The 27648-nt window shown below is 37.9% G+C and overlaps 1 protein-coding gene and 1 long non-coding RNA gene across 2 annotated transcripts; both read left to right on the top strand.

Moving 5' to 3' along the window:
* Positions 1–14110: 14110 nt before the first annotated feature.
* On the top strand, positions 14111–15420 carry LOC115926547. The gene is made up of 3 exons (XR_004065076.1): positions 14111–14139; positions 14580–14723; positions 15249–15420. It is a non-coding gene; the product is annotated as an uncharacterized LOC115926547 (long non-coding RNA).
* Positions 15421–19697: 4277 nt separating this feature from the next.
* On the top strand, positions 19698–27345 carry LOC115926476. Its single transcript, XM_030991220.1, has 3 exons — positions 19698–19844; positions 25754–26065; positions 26736–27345. The coding sequence occupies exons 1-3, from the start codon at positions 19698–19700 to the stop codon at positions 27282–27284; spliced, it is 1008 nt and encodes a 335-aa protein (XP_030847080.1). The 3' UTR covers positions 27285–27345.
* Positions 27346–27648: the final 303 nt, after the last annotated feature.

Below are 27648 nucleotides of genomic sequence, written 5' to 3'. Positions count from 1 at the left end.
CGATTAGAAATTCATTATTCATAAGTCATACTCCATTAACACACTAAATTATACTGTAACGTGATACACAATCGAAATAAAATTGAAATGAATATGCAGGAAAAGTAAGGGTATTATTAGCATGTTGTGTGCATTTGTTGATGCAGCCGTGTGCGTGGACAGGGGCGTTTGTTAGCGTTGAAGATTTTACTTACTTGAAAAGATTTCCCTCGGATACCTCCTTTCTGAAAATGACACTAATATCGAAAAGAATCGAAGAGTAACCTGCCAAAGGGGCAGCTGTTTAAACAGCTAAAAACCTTGAAAACAACAATGCTCATAATGCAAATGTATTATATTTTGTTTCTTTTGAAAATCAAAGTACATTTTAAAGGACCTTTAAACTATTATTACCTCTACAACTTCTTCTACTACTACTACTACTACTACTACTACTACTATTACTACTACTACTAATACTACTACTTCAACTACTACTAATACTACTGCCAATACTACTACTACTACTACTACTACTACTACTACTACTACTACTACTACTACTACCACTACTACTACTACTACTACTACTACTACTACAACTACTACTACTTCAACTAATACTAATACTACTGCCGATACTACTACTACTACAACAACTGCTGCCGTATTGCTTCTAGTACTGTTACCATCACTTCTGATCATACTACCACTACAATATGTGCCACCACAACTACCATCGCAAATGCAATCTCTATATACGGAATGCACTTGAAGTTATTTCATAAAAATAGTGATGAACTAACTGTGGGAAAGGTAATAGCGTTTAGTTCATTATAAAGCTAGCGGTATGGAGAGAGAAGGGGGAGTGAGACAAAGAGAGAGAGAGAGAGAGAGAGAGAGAGAGAGAGAGAGAGAGAGAGAGTCATTGAGAGCGAGGGAGAAAAAATGAAATAAAAACAAAGTTATAGAACAAAATCGGGAGAAGACCTAAATAAGGATATACCGTGTGAGTTAAAAAAAAGTTTACACCTAGAAAATTATTAATTATTTTTAAAGTCATCTATGAACAGTAAGTTATTATACATCTTATGAAAGAGTGTTTTATCCCAAATCATTTGGTACCATTTTTGTGTGGTATGTGTTCACGCTTGGTTGAACAGGAGGCATTGTTTGCGAGAGTGCAAAAATCGACTTGCGCCAAAGTGATGCCTACAGTATGTATTATGTTGGGATTAGCGGAGTGAGAGAATGAAATGAATGTATCAAATGAAATGCATTGCATGTGCATTTTGCAAAGGGCAAAGTCACACATACCCACACACACACACGCAAAAATGTTCATTGATATTTGATATTCGATATTTAATATGTGTGGCATGATTAATTTTGTAAGGGATGTTATTTGGATCTGCAAAGACTGAAGTAATACCCTAATCCCAATTGTTTTATTCAAACATCACATAAGCAACTTTGGCGCAAGTCGTTTTTGAACTCTCGCAAACAATGCCTCCTGTTAATCCATGCGTGAACACATACCACACACAAATGGTACCAAATGATTTGGGATGAAACATTCTTTCATAAGGATATATAATAATTTACTGTTAATAGATGATTTTTTAAAATAATTAGCAATTTTCTAGGTGTAAACTTTTTTTTGACTCACACTGTATAGAGAGAGAAAACAAAAAAGAGAGTGCGTGTGTGTGTATGTTCATTCGTGTGCGTGTGTGTGTAAGGACGAGTGTATTTGTCTTTGCAGGCGTGCGCGTATGTGAGTATGAGAGAGCGAGGGGAGAAGAGTGAAATGAAGTGTGGAGGAGAGACAATGAAAAGACTTTACATTGAAGTGACACGCAGAAAGAGAGGCCGATAGAAAGATCGAGGGGAAGAATAAAAGAAAACAAGAGTTTGAAATACCTATCTAATAAAGCTTGATTTGAATTAGAAAGAAGAACACAAAGTAATATGATTGATAGCAAAGTAAACCTATAGAGAAGACATGAAAGACTGAAATAAAGAATTGTATATAGAGACAGAGAGTGGGGTGGGGGTGATAGAAAAGAAAGTATTGATTTGTTAGTCAGACCATCAAACTGATTCCGACTCCAACCGACCGATTCTTGGCCGGTGTGGGGTAATGTAACTATTTGTTCTGGTGTCAGACTTGTTGGTGTGGGCGGGATAGCAATTAGAGATATATCATTTATCGCATCAATACGTCGCATGCAGTCAGGCACTGCGTTAAAGGAAAACATAAAAATGCGAGTTTGATACCATGGTGATAAGCGCCACACATCATTTCAGCGGGCTGCACCTTTAATCTCATGTATTTTTTTCTCTCATTTTCCTCATGCTCTCATTGAGCATTTTGCAAATTAAACGCGCCAAGAAAACAGCGTTTTTAAAGCAGAGCGAGCTAAATCACCTTCATCTTGAGTCATTCCTGGGTTCTTCTGATTTGATTTTCAATTGTATGCGTTAAATGAGCAGATTATTAGAAGGAAACTTCCAAATTAAATACAACGACTTCAGTCTGTGAAAAAGGGAGAAAAACACTAGTGACTTATACATTGTGAGAGGGAAGGAGATGACCTCCCTTGACTATAAAGGTTCAAGATTTTTCTCAATATTCGTCATAACTCTTTAACTCTATTGACAATACCGATCTAATCTTTGGATTTGTGAAAGATAATCATCATCATGGCTGATTTACCTGTGAGTGGACTAAGGATATTCCTTGCCTTGTGTTGGGTTTTTTCTGTGGTGAGTAAATAAATAAAAAATCCTTTTATCTCTTCAAAAACTGAAATTCAGATGTCATTCCTTAAAACAGAAACGACTGAAAATAAAGAATATAATGTTAAACATGTGTTAAATTTGATTACTTTCTGTTTTGAATAATCGTTAAATGCATTTTTTAAATATTGCATTTTGTAAGGAATTTAAATCCCTATTAATTGTGTATATCCTTATTCACGAGTATTTTCATGGTAAAACATTTAACTATTTCTATTCTACTGTTCTTTTAAATTATCCCACATGTCGTCATCCTGTCGTTGGTATTATTATTTCCTCAAAAATCCCTCATATGGGGCCGATTAGAAGAATTGAGAAGGACACATAATAGAAAGGAAAAAGATGGACGAAATGATGATGGAATTGACCTTTATACAACACTTACACTATATTTGGTTTATGTGTTCGGTTTTTATGTGTACACCATATATGAGGTATCATAAGACACTGATGTCTGGACATACTGTTGTGCCACGAGCACTTATGTAAAATGCTATTGGTTTCGACACAACTCTCAAATAGTTCTAGACTAGAGTAAAATATGCCTACAAAACTAACAATCGTACTTTGCAAAGATATTTTGATTGATGTTACTGCGGTATGTGAATAGTTCATTGAGACATAGGTTAGTCCATTTGTATAAGATGGTTTTAAATTGTCTTTTTTCCTGATAAAGTGCAGTGTTTGTATTCTGTCGCTAATTCAGAGAAGATCAAATTTCATATAGATCAGTTTTGAACTAGGATTTCTAGTTGCCGAGGGTGCTCCTCAAACTACATAATGATATTTCAGTTATGTTGTATATTTTCGTTATGGGACATAAATTGGTAATCACTGTTAAACCTAGCTCATGTTAAAAAAAATGTGACTACTAGTATTATATTTGTTCACAATATATCTAAACTTTCTATCACTGAAGAAGGTACATGTCTGACGACACTTTTCTTGTTTCAAAGTATTGGGTTTTCATTACATTTAAGACGATTTTTTAGATAATACACAATTATTATTCATATCATTCAAAGTAAGATGTATTCGATCCCAATATAGAAGAAAAATGGGTATTCTGTTGGTTGGAGGCAAACATTGATATTATACATTCCATCAAGAAAACATATATTTCTGCTAAAAAAAGAACCTAATTGGTTAGAAGAAGGGCAGAGGAAATTTTTTTTTTATGAAACAGTGCAAACCATTCATGCGGAGTAATGATACTCTGTCGACCGGGTTTAGATTATGCAATGAACCATACATCGATTAGTGATTCACATCGTTTTATATGTACAGCCATAACCATTAAAGATAATGATTAAACCATGGTGAATATCTATGGTCATATAGTCTTGTTTAGACGATGGCAATTTTGGTCGGGGCAAAGGTTGTGTTAAGAGCTAGTCTGCGTGTAAATGGTGAGGTCGGCTTAAAGGTCGGGGTAGTGATCGTCTGAACGATGGTCGTGTTTGCTACGCCTACCTTTACCCCGACCGATTTACTGCTGAATTTATCCAGGAGTAACGCGCTGACACGTCTAGAGGGTAGCGTATTAAATTTGACCATGTGGATGCTCTCACTTTGCACTCGAGTATCTCGGACCTGTCACGAGGGTTGTTTGTTTACAATCGAAAATTAGAATTGGAACGGTTTAGATGCGGAAGGTGGGTTGAGGTCGACTAGTGCGGACGCCACCACTTCCAACGATGGTCGTGTTCGCTACGCCTACCTTTACCCCGACCGATTTACTGCTGAATTTATCCAGGAGTAACGCGCTGACACGTCTAGAGGGTAGCGTATTAAATTTGACCATGTGGATGCTCTCACTTTGCACTCGGAGTATCTCGGACCTGTCACGAGGGTTGTTTGTTTACAATCGAAAATTAGAATTGGAACGGTTTAGATGCGGAAGGTGGGTTGAGGTCGACTAGTGCGGACGCCACCACTTCCAGGGGTGGATCCAGGATCCCCTTTTACCTTAAAAAAATATCACATAAATAATGTGTAGTTTACTCAGAAATGTATCAGAATGTACCATAGAGCATCTTAAAATGCACGGCCCTGCCCCAAACCGTAAAGACTTCGCATTTGCAATTTCGTACAAATCACGCCCCTCACCCCGCCCCTTGTAAAATCCCGGATCCGCCTCTGACTTCTGAAAGTTACACTGAGTAAGACTGGATCGGTGGAAGGGCGTGTTAACTTAATCGAGGCTCGTTGGTCCGAGTAAAAGAGAGTGGACAACTAATGGTGTAATATTCATGAGGTATTTACTGCTACAGAGATTAACTAATACGCTGACTAGGAAGCCCCGGTCTGAACCTGGCTTATCAAGCAGACCTAAAGAACAGTGTTCATTTTAAAAGGACATATAGCTTTCTTTGTGTAAATGGCACCAGTTATTTGAGGTGTGGATTAAAATACTTTGTCTATTTCACAGTTAAACAGAGAAGGAAACCGTCTTTTAGATAGCATTACTCTCATTATCATGAACAGGATTATTTATGAACATGAAGGATTAGATATATGGTGAATTCATAACCCCTCATTACGGAGATATATATGGCCTCAAGTCCATCCCATGTTTCAAGGTAGATTATATTTACGGTTGATATCAGATACACTTCAAGATTTTATCAACAGAGTAGATATTTCCAAATGTGGGTAGTGGTCATTCAGCAATAGTGTTGTATATACGAGCTGGCAATAGGAAGAAGATATCCGAATATATCAATTGGAAATTTAATGATTCGTTTTGTAAAGATGGATAATTTTGCAAGAAATGCCAACTAATATGAATGAATCGGAGAATGATACAAAGTTTCAGCAGCGGATCCAAGAATTTCAGAAAGAGAAGGCGAAGCCGTGGTGCACGCGAGCCTACTAGGGAGAGCCGCTTGCTCCTCCTCTCAACTCTCCCTTCAAAGTCACTGCATCACTCTCTTCTTTCGATTGTATCTTTTCAACGACACAAATTAATTTTTCCTTGACATGAATTCAAAACATTTTCATTACATAGATTGTACAATTGAGGAAAACAAACATGAAATCAGTTGTAACATAAACAAATTACCCCATCCAACCAAACACACTACTACCCCCCCCCCCCCCTCCCCACCATGCGACAAAAACACCATCCGACCACACTTCCACTACACACTGTTCCTAGCTTCCTCAGAATAACCCAAATACATATGTTATCTCTTAACTGCCATATTTCCCTCTCTTATGGTGGCCCTGAAGGGACATCGCGAATAGACTAAATCGTGAAAAATATGCGATAAAATTCACGATATCGTCAATTTTATCGCATATTTTTCACGAAGAAATTCACGAAATTGACGATATCGTGAACTTTATCGTGAACTTTTCACGATGAAATTGACGATATCGTGAATTTTATCGTGAAAAGTTCACGATATAAAGTTCACGATATCGTCAATTTTATCGTGTACTCTATCGTGTACTCTATCGTGTACTCTCCTGACGGGCGCTTCGTAAACAAAACCAGCCCTAGCTGGGGGAGACAGAGAGAAGGAAAAAAGGGAAAGGGAAAGAGAAGATAAAAGGAAAGAAAGAATAATAAGAAGAAAAGAGGGAAACGGGGGGGGGGGCGAAGGGCTCTTGCCTCCTCCTCACTCCCCCCCCCCCCCCGCCAAAAAATAAATAAGGAGAGAGAGAAGGGAAAGGGAAAGGGAAAGAAAATATAAAAGGAAAGAAAGAAGAGGAAGAAGGAAAGAGGGAAACGGGGGAAGGGCGAAAGGCTCTTACCTCCTTTCTTTTCTTTCTTTTCCTTTCTTTCCTATTCTCCCTCTTTTTCGTTTTTCTCTTTCTATCTTCTCTTTCCCTTTCCTTCTCTCTCTCTCTCTCTTAATTATTTTTTTGGAGGGGGGGCGGGGGGACGAGGCAAAAGCCCTTTATCCCCGTTTCCCTCTTTTCTTCTTCTTCCTCTTCTTTCTTTCCTTTTATCTTCTCTTTCCCTTTCCCTTTCCCTTATCTCTCTCTCTCTCTGATTTATTTTTTGGCAGGGGGAGGGGGGGGGGGCAAGAGTCCTTCGCCCTTCCCCCGTTTTCCTCTTTTCTTCTTCTTCCTCTTCTTTCTTTCCTTTTATCTTCTCTTTCCCTTTCCCTTTTTTCCTTCTCTCTGTCTCCCCCAGCTAGGGCTGGTTTTGTTTACGAAGCGCCCGTCAGGAGAGTACACGATAGAGTACACGATAAAATTGACGATATCGTGAAATTTATATCGTGAACTTTTCACGATAAAATTCACGATATCGTCAATTTCATCGTGAAAAGTTCACGATAAAGTTCACGATATCGTCAATTTCGTGAATTTCTTCGTGAAAAATATGCGATAAAATTGACGATATCGTGAATTTTATCGCATATTTTTCACGATTTAGTCTATTCGCGATGTCCCTTCAGGGCCACCATACTCTCTCTCCCACATACACAAACAAACACTCCTCTCTCCCTCTCTATATCTCTCTCTCCCGCAAACACACACACACACACACTCTATCTCTCTCTCTCTCTCTCTCTCTCTAACTCACTCTCTTTCTATAACTCTCTCTCTCTCTCTCTCTGTCTCTCTTTTTTTCTCTCTCTCCATACCCTGTGTAGCTTTTCGAGAAATGAGTTTCTGTTTCCTATGACTGGCTAGGACAAATAATTCTTACTTGGGATCCTTGAAATTGAAAGTGGAAACTATATTCAGTTTTAATTCACTAATGGATTAGTAATGACAAAATACAATATATATTTCGAATCGTCACGACCGATTAGAAATTCATTATCAATAATTCATATTCAGGTAATACACCGACTGTAGTATACTGTAACGTGATACACAATGATACTTAGAATTACCGTGGTGCATAAAGAAAGAATTAAATTGAAATGAATTGAAGTCCGAGATATGCGGGAAAAGGGAGGGTTTCATTGGCATGTTGCGTGCAGTTATTAGGGACTTTTAGATTTGCACTTTTAGATTTGCACAACGACAACGTGGATTGCTACGATCGACGTCCTTTTAATGGACTGCCTTGAATGGACGTCATACGTATCAGTCCACGCAAATCTAAAAGTCCCTATTGATGCAGCTATGTGCGCAGACGCCAGGCGTTTGTTGGCGTTGAAGATTTTACCTACTTGTAACAGGGAGGTGATAGGGAAGGGGTGGGATGAAGCCGCTCTCTTTTAACTCCATGCTCCAAGCCGCAGGAAAGTTATGCGCTAATCTGCAACTGTTGACCAGGTGGTGAGATAAAAGAGCGCATTAAATATCAGGGTTTATAATTCCTACATCAGAAAATGGTATCCCAGCAAATGTTCGCTGTCCCTTTCAATGATTTTCATCAACTGTCGAATGTGTAATGAGTAGAACAAGCGAACATAAACTTGTGTAATTTCATCCTTTTCTCCAACTCCAAATTTTTTTTTTTTAAATCCAGATCAAGTAACTTTCTTAAAGAAACGACATGTAGGACAGGCACCTGGATCAATCATGGATATGTCACACTGCAAAATCTGTCTGCCATCATTTTCAGTTTGGATTTAAAAAAAAAATAAACTTTTAATTTTAACTTTATAAATCATAGACTTAGAAATGTATGTCATTAACCAAGGATTCTTCTACAAGTACTTCCCTGTTTATAGAGGTGTTTGACAAGATGACTCCCTATCCCCTTTTCTATTCAGAAATATTTCCCAGTAGTTACGATCAAAGATCATGAAGAAATTCAATTCATATTGACCGTTTAGATACAACGCAATAATTCTCCAGCTTTAAACCGTATAAATGAAGGAAAAAATTGATATGAATAATCATGTGGAAAATCCATACATTGACTTTAAAAGGTAAATTAAATTACTTTAATTAAAACGAACATAGTGTCTCATTTTTGGTATCTTGATATCGTGTTACCTACGCGTCCTGGAGTATACCCGTTTATTTCATTTTGTGTGGGGCGGCCCTGACATAATAAAGAGGGAAATATCAGTTTAAAAATCATGAGTGTGGTAGATTGAAAATGGTCTGCATAAAGTCAGGGATACAAGCGAAAAACGTGAACAGGGTCAAAAAATACTTTGCTTCGAAATGCAAAGGCTGGGAAAGTATTGTGTCGTATCTATTCGGTTCTTTCGGTAAGCAATTAGTTTATTATGCAATTATGATGTTGACGCTCTCCACAAATCAAGCTACCAATCCCGACCAAAGAACAGCTGCCACCTGGCCTTATATGTGACTGGAAGACGTTGAAGTCCCTCAATAGGCTTCGCACAGGGGTATGGCGATGCAAATACAATATGCATAAACGGAGATGTTCAGAAAACAAGAGCATGGAAAAACATTTGAGGTTCATGACCCCTTAAAAACCGGTTGTTAAGAGCAGGACACAAAATACACTATTGCAAAAGCCTCCCTAAAACAACCAATACGGCAATTTCCATATAGCCATGGAGAACGTTTGAAATGTGCGGATACGACTATGAAATATTAAACAAATTAGCCTTAAAGGGATTGAGTATCTTTGTCTCAAATTCTAAACGAAATCCTGGATTTAGCTCATGCAACAATCATAATTATATACCTTTATGTCAGTAAGGAATCCCATGACGTTGAGAAGCCGATTGCCAGTCTGATTGTCAAGATATTTATGATTGGAATTCGAAATTTCAAAAACCGTTTTCCCAACTTTTTTTTTTATAACAATACAGTCTATTGGGGAGGAAATGGGTATGGTCAAACCGTCCACTCAAAGATGTTTACTATTTGAGGCACTTCATGATCATTTTAAAGCGTTTTTAGCGCTTCAACATTAAACCATAGCACAGACGATGATAACACGCAGGGCCATGTATCTCAGAGTTGGCATTGTTAAACAATGCCTTTAAATGTATTTCTAGAATGTCTTGGCAAGGTTCTAGGACAATTACCCCCTGGGCAATCACCCCCCGGAAAATTACCCCCGGAAAACTACCCCCCAAGGACAATTACCCCCGGAAAATTACCCCCCGGAGAATTACCCCCCGAGGACAATAACCCCCTAAGGACAATTACCCCCCGGAAATTTACCCCCCGGAGAATTACCCCCCGAGGACAATTACCCCCCAAGGACAATTACCCCCCGGAAATTTACCCCCCGGAAAACTACCCCCCGAGGACAACTACCCCCGAGGACAATTACCCCCCGAGGACAATTACCCCCCGAGGACAATTACCCCCAAGGACAATTACCCCCCGGAAAACTACCCCCCGAGGACAACTACCCCCGAGGACAATTACCCCCCGAGGACAATTACCCCCCAAGGACAATTACCCCCCGGAAAACAACCCCCGAGGACAATTACCCCCCGGAAAACTACCCCCTGAGGAATTACCCCCCGAGGACAATTACCCGCCCCCATGGATAACTACGCCTGAGGACAACTACCCCCCCCCCCCCGAAGACAATCAGGATTCAATAGCAAAAGACGATTTGACACATTGAGAGATGTTGTGAAGGCTACGAGCCCATAAAATCCCGTGCATGAACCCACATTCGTTCAAATACTTGCGCGTGATGTTCCTCGATCTCATTACTACACATTTTTCTTTAACTATAATGTATGCAACACCACTGTGGTTGCTGTTTTCTACGAAGGATTTCTCTTGAGCAGCGTTATTTCAAATTTTTGTTAGACACAGTGGCCCGTATTCTGAAGTCAGGTTTAGTTAAACCCAGGTTTAACTTTAAACCCGGGTTTAACTAAGCCAGACTTCAGGTCTAAGTATCATTTCAGTTTCTGAAAGCCAGGTTTAGTTAAACCCAGGTTTAAGTCTAAAACCCAGGTTTAAAGTTAAGCCAAGGTTTAACTACCATGGAGATGTAGTCTGCTTCTACTGCACATGCTCAGTACAGCTCATCCATCTTCAAGGGTAGCTGATATGGCCTTTATAGGCTTTGTTATAGCTGGATTTCGTGCTGCAAATTTAATAATTTCAATTCAAAATATTCGACACAAACAAATCTCTTTCGAAGCAACCATTGAACGTTATGACGTGATTTTTTGTTTTGTTTTACCCTTTGATTTATTGTTAAACTGCTGAAAAAGTCTGAATCGAGGTGGAATTGATCTTTACGAATAATAAATAATACAAAAATCGGGATTCTACAATTTCTGCATGCCCATGCAGATTAGTCAAAACTTCCAGAACAACATAAAAATGCTCTAAATAAGATTTAGATGACTAAAAGAGAAACTAAAAATGATCAAAAATACCTTCTTGATGCAAAATAACTAGTCCAAAGTCAACATTGCTGAAGCTCATTTGTTTGATTTTTAGTTTTTTTTTAGGACAATGGAATCCTTTTTCGAACCGACATGTCGGGTATCATGATCCCCTTCTCGGTGCACCGTGCGCGCATATCATCGATCGTGCGCGCATTCATTTGTACAAGTACACACGGTTTAGAAATATTGCATTGTCCTAACAAAAAACGCTTAAAATTCGACCATATTATATGAGCTTCAATGTTGACTTTGGACTAGTTATTCTGCATCAAGAAGGTATTTGTGATCATTTCTCTTTCAGTCATTTTAATCTTATTAAGGCCTAGGTCTAAGTTAGATCTAGATCTAGACCTCTAGTGCATCGTTCGGGCCGGGGCGCGTCTTATTTTTTCGTACCACGGCGAGGCCGGATTCCTGTTTTATCATGAATATTCATTAGGCAGGGTCGGGGAAAGTCTCGATTCTCTTAAATATTCATATCGAGGTGGGAATGCACGACGCGCGCTATACTCGCACAAAGTGAGAAGATTTAGTTCACGGAGAATGCATATTGGTGAGTAATTGATTGAAATATCAGTAGATTAAGAGAATTTAGTCATTAATTTGAAAAAGCTGTAATTCGTGATCTACTGTAATTTCTTTACATTTTGAGACTGTTCTCAACAGATTTGTGCGGAAAAGGCTAGGAAAATATTTCTCTTGAAATTGCACTTTGATTTTCATCGTCGTGAAGTAGTTTGACTGCGGTTTGCCTTCATGTCACCCTTTAGAGCCCCGGGGTTCCGGCAGGCCCACGTTGGGGAATTTCGGTGCTCATCTGCATCAAGATAAAACTTTCTGATCAGGTTTTATTCCAAATTTGATCGTCATCGTGAATCTAATTCACCAATCATCCATTGAATTTAAATCTAGGTTTAACGTTACACCTTAAAATAATCTATGAAGTATGATTTCTTTAATAATCCAAGAGCTATGTTTATATCTTTAGTAGATGTCGACTCTGTTGGCTATACTACTAGTATTACTAAGACTAAGTGCTATCCGTTCGCTCAGTTGCATCATTGGTGCGTGTCAACTTTTAGACCAAAATTGTTTGTGACCATGGATAATCAAACGGCTCCAAACCATATTTCATTCAGACGTAAACCTGGAACATATTAATAAAAATATTCAAAAACAAACAAACTAGACCTAGGATTCATTTATTTAATGTTCAGATGTTGTGTGTGTCCAGTGTGCTTGTCAAGTTGTCATAACTTTTCTAGATCTACTAGACCTATATTAAAGATTTTTTCTTCTCCAAAGTGTGCAGTTCATTTGATAAATCTATTTTTTGTTGGACGTTGTATAAGAGAAGACCCCTAGGGTAGTCGACAATTATGTTTACTTATACGCAGAGGCGGCGGAGACTTTGGGCGGAGCAACTTCCAAAGTGGGGGGGGGGGGCACCAACAAAAAGGGCACTTTCTTGAAAAAAGGGCACCTTCAGAGGGAAAATATACCATTTTTTTGACATTGGTATATACCCCTATTTTGTGATTACATTATCAGGGATGATTTCAATATTTGTTTCTCTTAATACAGCATTTAAGATATTGCTTAAGTATCATACTTTGCAGTTTTTGGCTTGCAGTGCGAAAAATTACATCTTGTAAAGAGGAAAACCCAATCCTGATGGGGTTATATAAGCACAATCTCATAATGGAAGACTGAATAGATCTGTGATAAGTTACATAATTATAACATCTATAACTATGGGCAAGCGTAGCGAGCGAGCTTTGTGGGAAATTGCTTTTAGTCGCTTGAAATTAGGGACACGTTTAATGATGAGAGGAAAAGGGGACAGTTATCGAAAGGGTTAAGACACTGATCAGAAAAGAAAAGAAGCATGTGTCAAAGTACAAAGGCTAATTATCAGAGGTGAAAATGGGCACTTCTTACACCTAAACAAAAAGGCATGCACCAGGGATGATAAGAACATGGGCATTTGTCGACGGAAAAGAGGCACCCATCAGATTTTGATAGGGGGCATTTATAAGCAGTGAAAAGGGGCATTTATGAAAAAGGGATAGGTTCTTTATAAGAAAGGAAATAGGGTACATATCATTGTTAAAAGGGTAATGAGAAGGGGAAGTGGCTCTTATTAAAAAGAAAAAGTGGCACATGTTTAAATAAATGGGGCACTTATCAAAGACGAAAAGTAATACCGGTAATTATGATAAGGGGTAAGGGTGCCTATAAGGAAAAAAGGCATTATATAGGAAGGAAAAGGAGGACGTGTCAAAATAAAAGGGGCATTTATAAGAGATGAAAAGAGTACTGACTAGGAGGGAAAGGGGTGCTTGTCAAAGTAAAACAAGTATCTCTCAGAAGTGAATAGGGTCATTTACAAGAGATGAAAAGGGGCACTTAAGAGAATGAAAAGGAACTATTTTCATAGATGAAAAGGGGCATTTATGAGAAGGGAAAGGGCCTATTTTTAAATGGGGGCACTTATAAGAAAAAGGGGCACTTATTAAAAATGAAAGGGAGCACATGTGAAGATATAAGGTGCGCTTATCCAAGTTAAAAGGGGTAGTTATTAAAAGGGGAAGGGGCACTTTAAAAACTTAATAGGGGCACTTGTCAGAGTAAAAGGGGCACTTTCCTATGTAAAAAGGGGCACTTTTCCTATGCAAAAAGGGGCACTTTTAGGGTACTTGACCAAATGGGAGGGCACTCTGCCCCCCCCCCTCTCGGAGCGCCGCCTCTGCTTATATGGTATGTAGTCCACCTCTTCTTGTTATAATAAACTAATTCTACTTAGTACTGCTTCGTGTTCATAGGCCATAGAAACCACTGTTTGATGCACAAGTTAAATCTTCCATTTAGTTTTACTTTGTACTGTGGTTCATTAAATAGGAATGTTGATTTCCACACCATATTAAAATTAAGGCCAACCATGACACAAAAATATCTATTAATTTGAATTATGCTAGATCTATTTTATTTTGTTAAGGAGAAAGGGATGCCTTGATTTTCGTATTGATTTTCTTCTTCTTTTTGTTCCAAAAGATTGAAACTGCAAGATGAAGCAGAAAGTCCCATGCAGGTACAGTTATCAGGTTATTTAGCACACACATATTAAACGACCACCTATTAATTCACTCAAAAGGAAATGGAACTAAGTTGACATTGCAAGCATATATAGTGGAGGGTATATTTTATTCTAGTTCTGCACCTAGTATACAAATATTGATGTCTTTTCTTTCTATGTTTACAAAGGAAAATTTGTCCTTATTTACAGGAGGTCCTGTGTTTAGAAGAGCCATATCAAATGCACATTGTAAGCACTACATGTAGGGTATACACAGGACCCCTCATTTTTTTTTTTGTAAGGGGTACTTTCACTTCTTGAGCAATGAAGATGAAGAAGAACACAAAATAAGATTGATAAAAGTCTGTTTATAGGATGTATTATGGTTGATATGTATCCATCAGTATCAGTTTTTAATTGAAGTACATGTACCTACTTTGTTTTCTCTCATGTAGGATGATGCCTCTCTACAGTGGATGATGAAGGCATTCTGGTTTGCAAACTCAGGAGAGGAACAAAGAACAGATGTTGACGGGATCATATCTAGAGATGCGGGCCTACTACACTTCATACGAGCAAGTGTGCTAATATACATGAAGGTACCCCCAATAAATTTTTGTGGAACAAATGTCATGGAGAAAATTATAGATCTGACACAGATATTTTTCATTGTCAGTTGACTTGTAAAAGAATAATTGACTTAATATCACAATAGATTAAAAATTAAATGTCAATATAGATGAAATATAAGTCTACATTACGTATGTTTCAGTAGCATTATTTCCAGTACATTCTCTGGTCAAAGTTGTTTGGTCATTTTATGTCCCATACTTAACCGAGTATTATTCAATTACCGGTATGAGCACGAGTTGTATTACATTGTATTACTTATTTCATACCTTGTCTGATCCGAGCTCCAGCAGGCCTATCGTCTTAATGGGATCATCAGTAATAATTTAAGATGCGGTCAGTATTTAAACTAGTCTTGTACAAAAAATAGTTTAGGTTTGCCCACTAGAACCCCAAATGAATTTCAGTCCTTCCTTTTTCTGAGCAGGTATCAGGGTGTATGTTATTAGTCATTGTTGATTTTTTATATCTTATTTCATTTTTCCATTCAACAGACTTGGGTTATATTTTTTTCTGAAAACTAGGCTACAACTTTAGTGATGGATGCAGAAGATATCTACACGAGACTACGTCTTAAAGATGCCACCCTCATATAATGAAAGAGGACAATAGAGATGGGTTTAAACTGGAATATTTACATGATATTTATTTGTTATTTGTATTATATGTTTGTAGAATACTACATTCAATAAAGCTAATGAAGTTTATCATCTTGTCGACTTTCAAATAATTAAAGATAACTAATCCTCAACGAATAAACATTAAAATTCTAACAATGTTAACTACCATCTTATAGGATGAAACTGAGGACTGGGCAGAAAGATTCTCCTTCAAATTTGATTGATAAAGGTCTATCAGTCTATATCAAAGATTGAATTAATCAATGATATTTTGATTATAATTGTACATGTTAAAATTCATTTACCTCTATGGACTTCTGTATGGGAAGTTTTGTAGATTATGAAATTATTGCTACTTCAAGTATTGTATGTAAGAAGGTTTGAAAGACAACACTCTAAATGCATTAAATATGGAAACTGCTAATCCTCATTGCCTTTCGTATCCAAACTGGTAGCTTTCATAGAATCATGTTTCGATGCTTCCCAACTAAAGAAAACAGGGAGTGGGGGGGGGGGGGCTTGCTATCCTCTTATCTTATCCTCTGTACAAATATGATTATATGTTTATATTAGAAGGATTTAGAAAGTGAAATTTTGAATTTTAGCATTACTGTTGGTAGAAGTAATGGCAGTGTCGGGAGGGGGGGGGGGGGTTCCTGGTGAAATTTACGGTATGCCAATGTCAAATTAATAAAAAAGAGAAAACTATTCTTAATAATAAAAATTATACAGTACATGGGCCTCCTAACAAAAACCCTGGTACCACTGTTGTGTTTTGAGTGTGTGTTTTTTTTTTTTTGGGGGGGGGGGGGGCTGGCAAACCAATTACAAATTTCCAGTGTTAAATTCAAATTTTTTCTTTAACAAAATTATGTCAATATATTGTAATTAAACAATGTTTCACTTTCCTTTTTTTCAAGTTAGATATTTGAATAAAATGATTAACATACTTTCCGGTTTCTCTGGCCTCTACATTAAAAATGTTCTACTTCTAGCAAAGCTCCTGGAAAGGCTGCAAAAAGGGAGAGTGAAGAGAATGAAATTGAAATGTGGACAGTAATGGAGTGAATATGGAATGGTTGATGGTAGTTGATAACGAGTGAATGCAAATGAGTGGCAACAAGTACGACTGAAAGTGAGACAGAAAGGAATTGCAACAGGTTGCTCAGTCAAGAGAACAAACCTTGCAGAAGATAGTTTTCGAAAGACAGAGAAAGAGAGAAAAGGGGAATTATAAAAAAAGGAAAAGGGGGCATGTGTCAAAGGGGCATTTATGAGAAAGGGTTGGGGTTGGGGCTCCTATTAAACAGGGAAAGGGGCACATATCAAAAGGTAAAAGGGCACTTGTTAGAAAGTTTAAGGGGACGCGTGTCAAAGTAAAAAAAAAATGAAAGGGCTTTTATCAGATATCACAAGGGGCACTTATGAAAATGGAACAGTGGCACTTATTATGAAGTTAAAGGGGCATTTGTCGAAGAAAAAGGGGCACCTGTCAGATTTGAATAGTGGGTAATTATCAGAGTTTTTTTGGGGGGCACATACATGTAATTGATCGACGTCCTGGGGAGGGGTCAAAAAGAGTTCAACCGATCTTGGATTTTTTTTTCTTCTTTTTTTTCTTCAATGTATGTGAAAGAATGTGTAGTTTTCTCTCGAGTTTGTCTCATCATGCGTGGGATCTGTGGGTGCTGGGGTTCCTGCAGCAACCCTGTACATGGATTTTCTTCAGTGGGTGCATATAACTCGTGGACTTCACATTGTAAACCTTCAAATGATGAATTATCATCGAGTCCCCCACCCCCCCCCCCCCTCCCTCATTATTTTAGAAAGAAACCAAAGAGAACTTTTAAGAGAAAAAGAGAAAGGAAAGGAAAAAATGGTAGCTAGGCCTAAACAAAAACAAGAGGCAAGATAAAAGAAAACAAGATTGAAGATATGGTATCAATATTATCTTGCTCCTTTCCCTTTTTCTTTTGTCTTCTTTTCATTTCAATTTTCTTGCAATTTATTTCTTTCTTCCTTGGTATCTATTCCGTATTCTTTATTTCTTCCATTCATTTATTATTTATATATATTTTACTTTTTAACTTTGTTATTCTTCTTTCTAATCCCATTTTTCTTTCTTCCTTTTCTTCCTTATGCAGTTAAGTGAGCATAGATCATAGAAATAATTTAAGTGCAATACACAAGTATTTTATTTTTGATAAATGTCTGTATGTAGGCCTATTCTTGTTATCTATTTTATACAGTTTATAATACTGTATCACATATTCAATACCATAATGCAACCTCTGCTTGTAATATTTAAAAAGCAAACCTAGAACTGATTATTTACCAATTCATGAAAAGAACTAGACTCCCATTAATCTCAGAAAAGTAGGCCTAGGCTACTCACAAATTGCCTATCAAGACTCTTACTTGAAATATATGCTATATATCTTGTCTACCGGTACTGACATTTTGGCATTTACTAGTAATTAAACACAGCATTTATGACTGTATTATCTAAATGACCATGACATTGCTTTTCTATGTCATATTATAGGCCTGCCATTAATCCAACGTACTTGTTACACACGATATTCGATGCTGCGCATGCCTCGATCATACATGAATATTCAAGAGAATTCGGGCTCGCCGTGGTACGAAAAAATAAGACGCGGCCGGGGCATCTTAAGGATGTTCTCGATGTTTTGACATCATAATATAAATAGACTAGGCGCGCCTAATCGGTCTAGGTCTAGAGTCTAGACTAGATCTAGGGCAGATTCTACCCAAAACTCTACTAGATCTAGGTCTAGAGTTCCGGCTTAATTCACTCGTCGGCTCTTAATTATACTAATCCATGATTGTCTTATAAATATAGATTATTCTAATCCAACCTTAGGCCTACAGTTTTATTTTATCTCGCACTTGTTTACATCGTTGGGACGCAATTTGAAAATGTGTATTGCACTCACAGTTTCAAAACTACGTGAGCATAACGTCAAACTAAAGGTATGGGGCTACTATATTTGTTTTCCTCTGCAACAAAGTGATACGTGTTGATTTACTTTGGCAAATTTTTAGTTTCAAGGATTGTCGTACTATACAAATCACACAATCTTATATAAAATATAAAATCTTAAGACTTAGAAAATATTAGGCATAAAGATTCAATAAGCAAATGAAGTATCCAAATTAATGTTCAAACTTGCCGAAGGCATAAAATCGCAAGGCCCACTTTTATCCGCAAGCGATGTGTGTGTCTCTCCAATGTTGGAGTCAATGCAAATCGCTGTTTGTTTGGTATTTAAAAAAAGACAGCGATGACAAACAAATCATCGTCGCCATGATTGTGAAAGGTTTTTTTCTTTCCACAAGAGCTCTCTCCGGTCTCATTATTTGCAATAATTCGTCGTAATGTCTTTTAATGTTGTCTTCTTCTCCTCTGAATATCCAACAAATAGTTAGACCTGACTTAAGCCAGACTTAAACTAGGTGTACCCCAGGTTTAAATATGTGTACAATTTCCACAGAGTTAGACCAGGCTTAAACCTAGGTTTAAGTTAAACCCGACTTCAGAAACGCAAAATTAAACCTAGGTTTAAATCTGAGAGTTAGGCGAGGCTTAGACTAGACTTAAACCTAGGTTTAAAGTTAAACCTGACTTCAGAATACGGGCCAGTGCCCTCTTAAGAAATGAAAAGTTTCGCCCAATCTTAAATTCTTCACAAACTATTTATTTTGCATCACTCTGGCATTCGTCAAGGGCTATGTACACACGTATGGGCACATTTGTTTCTTGATTTAGTGAACGAGCAAGAAAAAAAAGGACAAGACATAGGGGCCTACTTATTTTCTTTTAATATGGCACCGTACATACCATATATTTAACTTGAAGGCAATTTTTATTTCAAAATAAATTACAGTACAAGAAAACATATTTGAGTTCACCATGACAACAGAAATAAACATGAAGAGAACCTTTAGTTTGGAATAGATCGTGGATGAGGGCCTATTATGCATACAAAGACAAATATACTATCAGCTGATTAGAAAAGTTACAGAGGATGCATAAATAATGAAATCTTACATCCTAATTTCTTTGTTGGGCCATTTTGGGGGAGACTAGCTGTAACGCGTACTCATCTGCGCGCAATGTATTGTTAAATTTCTAAGAAATGTAAATTCCGTACTTTGATTTGATACATGCGTCTTCTGGCAATTGAATTCGATTTGATACATGCGTCTTCTGGCAATTGAATTCGATTTGATACATGCGTCTTCTGGCAATTGAATTTGATTCAATACTCGTGGCATATTAAGTCAAACTTCACAAAGATGGAATGGATACAGAGCGAGAGGGGTGGGCGAAAGCTCCTCCTGGGAGGATACATGTACGTCAAGCAAAAAGATTTGGCAGATGGGTACGAGGGCTTTGAATGTGAGCTACGAAGGAACACACGACAATGCAGAGCAAAAATTAAGGTAAGCATCAAACGTACCAACATATTGTGGAGTGAATGACTTGTACCAACCGTTTATTACAATACATAAGTCCCAGAGCCTATTGGTTCTACGCCACAGCCCATTGTCTAATATATTACCAATATGAAAATGATTAAGGTTGAACAGAGCCTAACAATTCATATAATAATTTCAAATTTTTTTAAATGGACACTAGCATAGCATAAATTTAAGTTAAAACTTTAGACGCACGGCTTCCTAGGACCAGTGATCTCTTTGGTCAATATAATTAATGGACAGTCGGCTCAAAAGGGTTGTTCCCCTAAACAGCTCCTTATAAATTCTTAACTGCAAACTTTTAAACGAATTCACCGAGACACAACTGTGTCCGTTTTTCTTACGTAACGTTTCCATAAAAATCAGAGGTCGCCATTGAGTCATAATTGACTCAACACACCTTAACCCTAATAAGGCCGGGGGGGGGGGGGGGCAGAGGGGGCACGTCCCCCCCCCCGGCCGCTCAAAAATATGTTAAAATCAGCCCTAAATTCGCCAAAATGTACTGAAAAACAGGGACGTGCCCCACGGGCCCCAAAATTCAATAATTGTTTGTAATAAAAAAAATATAAATTAAAAAAAAAATATATATATATATATATATATACAAATGCCTGACCTAAAAAGTTGACTCCAACGAAACAAAATGTCAAATTTACAATTTTCGTGACCAAAAAAAAAAGTGTCCGCTTACCAAACCCCCCCCCCCCGCTTTTTCTGCGATTTTTATGGGACCAAAAAAAAAGTGGGGTCCGCTTATCACCCCCCCCCCCCCCCGCTTATTCAGCAATTTTTATGGGACCCAAAAAAAAGTTATCTCCGCTTACCCCCCCCCCCCCCTCCCCCCGTTTATTCAGCGGCTGGCTGAGTCGTTGCGTTTTGGGGGACTAAAACAAAAATATTTATATGTTCTCTTACCCCCCCCCCCGTGTGCCCCCCATATACGCACCCGGGAAGAAATTCCTGGATCCGCCCCTGGGCATTATGCCCCCCCCCCTCCACGATTTTCTAATTGTTCGGGAACGCATATGGATGGCGCCCCGACGCTCGCTGACCTTTTTCTTTCGAGTCTTGCGCATCTTTAAAAGAATGTTTTTGAAAATCGGATGCTTAAATATGAATAATATATGATTTATGGGTAAAATGTGATTTATGACCTTATTTGCATAAATTACCATAAATATGCAAATAAGTGAATTTTTCAAAAAATTGAAATTATCATAGTATTGTATAATACACTTCACTTGACATGCGTGCAAATTTTCGCGGAGATCGGCCGTTTCACGGCAGCGATCTTAAGGGGGCATAATCACCCCCCCCCCCCCCCCGGCCGGCCGTATTAAGAACTCAAAAAGTGATTCGGTAACATTGTTGAAGGTTGATTAAAAAACGGTGTAATTTTTGTATGAAATCTTACTTATTATATTCCTTTTACTGTACTTACAGGCAAAAAATCCTGAGAAAATTCTTAAACCACAAATAAATGCACGGTTTTCTTTGAAGCGGACACTGAGTAACACCCTTTAACAGTGATTAACAGTAAATTCTCCCAACCATTTTTGAATTTTCCAAACCGTTTTTCCATGAAAATAAGACATAAGACAGGCTTTTTAAAATCTTTCAACACTAAAATGTCTGGAATGTTATGAAGAGCCAGTTTGTTGCAATCGTCACAAGACGATGTACTTTCACCTGAAATGTAATTAAATTGTGATAATATAGTTGGGAGAATTAAGGAATCGATCAGTGAGATCAGTTTTTCCCAATGGTTATCATTAATAATGGTCCGTTTTCACTCAAACTTTCAGATTATCTTTAATTGTACATCTAGCAATGAAGTCACTGCCTTAGCACCATTTTCTCTCATATAAACAATGTTACCAAGTCCCTTTAAAGACCGAAAAATAAATGATTCGCAAGATCAATGTCATTGCTGTAGCTAAGGACAGCCAAATTGATGATTTTCCGCACTATATGCAAACATCACACTCGGAGAGGACCTCCTTGCAGTGGTATTTTCAGAGGAGGGGAGGGGGTGGGCTGGCATTGCCTACCATAAGCACAAGGTAAAGGGGATAAAATAAGAATCACAGTTTAAACTTCATGAAATTAGTGTCGTTGCTTCAGTTCATAGAGGAACCGTAAGCTTATTAATGATCTACTGAGATCGTAATCAATTACTTAACGGTTATAGCTGAGCACAAGATTAAACAAATAACCACATTAAAATATTACTTAAAATTTGGAGAGCGGCCTAAAACGCAAACATTTTCCGTAATATGCGTTGCCACCCCACTTTTCAGTGACGATGTTTCCATCATTTCATGGTTGACTGAGCACAAACAGAGGAAAAAAATTATTAAGTCATAAAGGTATTTCTTTACTTCTTGTTGTTGAAAGAAACTAAAGACGGCAAGCTAGTCAGTTACCTTCCCCCACATCGTATTTATTAGGTTATGCTTGAGTGAGCACAAATTAAAGATAGAATACAAAAAATGCAATGTCATATTAAACAATAAAGGACATCAATTTGTTTATGAATAGCGACCCCGATTTCGTATTATGAATAGCGGTCCTTAAGAGTAATGACCCCTAGATGTGAATTATGAATAGCGACCCTTATCTCACTTTATGAATAGCGGTCCTCAAGAATAACAGTCCTCACGCTTTTGTGAATAGTGGCCCTCTTTCCGTTTTATGAATAGCGGTTCTTCACGTATCGGAAGTTCCACGTAATAAATCGCGGTCCTTATGACTAGTGAGGTTACACTCCGAGCCAGCATGTTTATTAAGGGAAAAACATACAATCACACAAACACACAAACAAGAGAGGAATAGCCACATTTCAAAGGTGATGTAAATGAGTACCTGGTAGGAATTAATTCGTTGAAATGCTAGAGCGCCGCAGTGGCCGCCTTGCTAAAGCAAGGGTAATAATCGGGGCAGCGCCAGGAGCGTCACAACGTGACAGACATGTCCGCTATATAAGAAGCCACCATTATTAATATTATTATGAAGTAATGGATGGAGGTCAACGACCTTCTGAAAAACATTGTTCTACAATAAAGGAAGCAATGACATACATTTTAGGAATAAACATGGTTATTTTGTCTTTAATTTGTGCACAGTCAAACATGACATATAGGTCCAATATGATAAAAGTAACTGACAAGATATACCAAGTTTAATTTCTGTCAATATTAAATGAAATAGAGATATTAAGATTTGTTTTTGTTGTTAATGTTATTTTTTGTTCATTTTCGCTGACCTGAAGTTAGAATTGTGATTATTTTGTTCTTTAACTTGTGATCAGTCATCCATGAACTAACGGATGTTAAGCAGGGTAACAGGAGGTCATCGATGGGTGTGCATGGTGTTCGCATTCAGAGCTGACAAATCATCAATTTGACAGTCTCACTACAATTAAGCAAAGGCATTAATGTAGCTAATTTTCCAAATTTTGTCTTTAAAGATAGTATCACACATTTGCAAGCCCTCAAAATCTCGATGAGATTTTTTCTGCAGATGGCTTGTGATATGCAATACAATTTTTGAACAATACTCTGAAAGATTTAGAGCTCAACCCCTTCCAGTTATGAAGTAGGAAACAAAAATGTAATCAATTATTTTCTTTTATTTTCCTCATTTTCTATTACGGCGTCTACCAGACGCTTTAAGAAGGAAAATATTAAAATTGTCATTAATAATATTTTCAGTAATAATAATGACATTACATTATCGATAACATTGTGGCGTATCCGCACTCCTCTCCAATTTGCTCAGAAAATGTAATCAACTTAATTCTCTTCGTTGTTGATGACGGAATAGATTTCTTCCATACAAGGATTGGATAGGAAAACACATTTGAAATAGTATATTTAGGGTGCATGTATAACTGAAAATTTTGTCTAAGGAAAATAAAGATTTCTGATTTTTAGTACAGAGTAGAAGGGAGGGGAGTTTGCAACTTAAACAAAATAAAATCTTATCTTTAATCGGAATTCATTTAAACTTTCACCGACCCATTCCTCTCATTTACCTGCTTGATTAAGTATGACTGGCTACTTCTGGTTTCCACACAATATTTCTGTAAAAGCACAGATACAATCCTGTTAAAGGTACTATTCCCATTTGCAGGCCAAAAAATGAAAAGGTTAAATTCCAACGGCATTTGAAAGATAATACTAATTTAGAACTCTCCTAAAAAACGGGGGTTTGAAAATGTCTTTAAGTGGGAAAATAACAAATATTAGTTGTCGAATCGACTTAAGAGCTATAGAGCCAGTAAGTAACAGTCTGATTTTCAGACCATTGTACCGAATGGTCGTACGTTTTAAGCTGCGCAGTGATTCAATCAGTTTAATTTGGCCATTACAAGAAGTGGGTTATTGATGTAGGCAAATGCTTATGTACCCTTTACAGCTCATTTTATATATGTTATTACCAAAGAAGAAAAAAGGCCAGTCAGTCACTCAATAGTGTCTGACGGTGAAGTCTAGCAAGTAAACGGGTTTCCTTGCATAATTTGAATATTAGGACACTGCTAACGTTTATATTTCACAGATAGGACATACATGACATATTCATAATTCCTACAAAGTTCGACAGCATTAGATGTTTGCTGCAAAAGGGACATAGTATCTTTACGGTTCAAAGGAAATCCAACCCTTGTAACAATTCCATTGCTTTTAAGGAATGAAAGCAGATACATCAGAGAAACAGAATGGCAAAAGTTTGGAATAAATCGGACCAATGATAAGAAAATAATGAATGTTTGATATATGAGATCACTATATACATCCATGCAAATCTCAAATTGGCAATTCTCTCATTGGATTGTGCCGTAGTGACAAATAACCCTTCGTTTGTCTTGTACACAAATATGAAGATTTTTTTTTCTTCTCCCAAGCGCCTTCACCCTTGGGGCACTACTTAAAATATAATATGGAGAGTATATTATTACAGGTTCTCTAGAAATAATTTTTTGTGTGTAGGAACAAACGGGAAAGGGAGCGTCGTGGTCGAGTGGTTTAAGGCGCTTGACTTGGAGATGCGAAGGTCGAGGGTTCGAATCCCGACACGGCACTAATATCCTTTGGCAAGATATTAACCTGCACTTGCTACTCTCCACCCAGGTGTTAAATGGGTACCCGGTAGGATGCGACCGTCATTGTTGGTCAAACAGTTTTTGAGCGTCATGTAACGCCTGGCTGGAATGCTCCCCAGGGAGTGGAGATTGTGCACACATTGTGTGCGGGTAAGCACTGAATCCAATGACCGGGGTAATAATATATTTGTAAAGCGCTTAGAGACATTTGTATTTAGCGCTATATAAATTAAATTTATTATATTATTATATTATAAAGTTGTCTGCCGCTACTTTATACAGAAAATACCGATTCGGCTAATTCGAAGAGCCCTACCTATATATTTTTTTATTTTTTTATTTATTCATGGTTAAAAACAAATACAACTTGTGCCCGCATTCAGCAAAAGCTGTTTTTTCAGCGAGGCAGTGATTACATAAAATTCGAATAAAATTTAAAACAATGAAAATATAATTCACAAACAAATATGAAAGTTATAATAAATGAACATATTTACAGAAATTTAACTACAAAATCAAATCATAGTGACAAAGGGGAAAAAACCCAAAACAAACACAAAACAATCAAATAAACAATTGTTCTGATACGACATGATCTCCTATTTCGATTATGTTTTTTAATTATCATGCTATGATAATTAAAAAACAGTAAGTAAGTAAATAAAATAGCTTGGAAATAATACATACAATTTTGCAAGTGAAACAGTTTGTTTGTTTGAAATATATAATATTCGATGCAAATGTATTCATTCTGTTTTGCTACTAGTTGCTGTCAACGTCTGAAAGTTGGTTCGCTGATGGCACGTTCAAGGTAGTGCCGACCATCTTCTTCCAGTTGTGGACAATCCACGCCACATATGAGGGACATGTGGTGCCTTTGGTTTATTGCCTCATGCTAAATAAGGACCAGGCGTCATATGCAAGGGTACTAGCAGCACTACAGGAGGGAAGGGCGTTCTACCCAACCAGAATCATGATCGACTACGAATTTGCAGCGAAGAACGCATTTTCCCAGGCATTTCCAAATGCTCACGTTCAAGGATGTCTTTTTCATCTCTGTCAGAGGATACATGAACGGGTATGGTGATATTTATATATTGACAGTTGATCCCTTTTTTTTACCCGCCATTTATTGATCAAATAGTACATTCAAGGCTCATGGCTAAAAAAAAAAAAAAATAGTGATACAAATATTAGGTAGAGTTTGAAATTTGAGTAAGTGGACTTGCAAGCCATGATAAATGCTGAGGAGAGAGGGGGGGGGGGGGGAGGACTCTAATAAATATTTTTTCTTTTAATCATCCTTTCAAGCCCAGTAACAAAAACTTTATATGATGATTAGAGGGTAGGGGGCTAGGGGCTATATCTCTTTTCGATTATGCCTAAAACTGACCTGGAAAAAACACGGACCTCTAATCGCCAGGGGAGGGGGAGGGGGGAATATAATCGATAGTTATACTGAAAATTGGTAGGCCACAAGGAAGCTGAGTAGGATACAAGCATGTTATTTTCTCCTATAGGAAACGCTCATTGCGTATAGTCAGGCAAGGGAGAAAATTTCGGGCAGCCCTGGCGGATTCGGGCGAAAAAATAGGGGACAGCGGTTTGTTCCTCCCCCCTCCCCCACACTAAATAAACAGTTACCAATATCTATGCATTTTGCTCAATGGGTAGACAACAAACAATATTTCTGAAGTGTGAAAGGGCTGGTACATGTACTGTTATGAGTTTTATATTATTATTTTTAGATCAAGCAAGAAGGGCTGCAGGTGCTCTACAACGAGGATGAGGAGATCCGGACACAGGCGAGAATGATAGGAGCGATTGCATTTGTGCCAGTGGAAGACACCGTGGAGGCGTTTGAAGCCTTGGCAGGCATTGCAAGGGCAGAGCTGCAACCTGTCCTCAATTATTTTGAGGATACTTATGTGGGTCGACCTCAAAGAGCCGCGGGACATGGTCGCCAGGCAGCGAGGTTCCCGCCCATAATGTGGAACATGTTCAATGCGACACTGCAGGGGGAATTTCGCACGAACAATCATGTGGAGGGCTGGCACCGAAGGTTCCAGATCGGCGTCGGTGCCGACCACCCCTCGTTTTGGCAGTTTTTGACCTGCCTAAAACGGGAACATGCCATGAACGAAGTAACGATCGGACAAGCGCAAGCTGGAATGGCGCCTCCCGCACGTAGGAGAGTGTACCAAGATACCAATCTCCGGCTCATCAGGCTCGTTACTAATTACCATGGGAGAGACATTGTAGATTTTTTGAGGGGCGTGTCCCATAATCTTCACTAACGATCAGTCACCTATGCTATTGTACAGTTTTTGATCAGTCCAGTTGAATTGTTTTAACATGCAGGACCTCCCATTTTACTTGGCATTACATTATATGGGATGTTTTGTTTTACATTAAGAGATGCGTATATACATTGTTGAATACAGAATGATATCATTTGATATCTTCTTTTTGTATGCATTTGATCGTTTTCAGGATAAAAGTTTCTATTTTTTTTAATTCTCTTTTTTACTGTTTCATGTTTATATGATAAGCATGATTAGCATCGGGCAAGCGCAAGCTGGAATGGCGCCTCCCGCACGTAGGAGAGTGTACCAAGATACCAATCTCCGGCTCATCAGGCTCGTTACTAATTACCATGGG

Source organism: Strongylocentrotus purpuratus, unplaced genomic scaffold (assembly GCF_000002235.5).
Source record: "Strongylocentrotus purpuratus isolate Spur 01 unplaced genomic scaffold, Spur_5.0 spur5_scaffold_2, whole genome shotgun sequence".
NCBI classification, from domain to species: domain Eukaryota; kingdom Metazoa; phylum Echinodermata; class Echinoidea; order Camarodonta; family Strongylocentrotidae; genus Strongylocentrotus; species Strongylocentrotus purpuratus.
The sequence above is the reverse complement of the archived record's forward strand: the minus strand, read 5'-3'. Positions and strand labels throughout refer to the sequence as shown.

Excerpts from the sequence above, each read along its gene's own strand:
- LOC115926476 (XM_030991220.1), top strand. The coding sequence starts at position 19,698 with ATGGAATGGATACAGAGCGAGAGGGGTGGGCGAAAGCTCCTCCTGGGA. Across the intron at positions 19,845-25,753 it reads AATGCAGAGCAAAAATTAAG|TTGCTGTCAACGTCTGAAAG; the intron begins GTAAGCATCAAA and ends TTTTGCTACTAG. Across the intron at positions 26,066-26,735 it reads GTCAGAGGATACATGAACGG|ATCAAGCAAGAAGGGCTGCA; the intron begins GTATGGTGATAT and ends TATTATTTTTAG.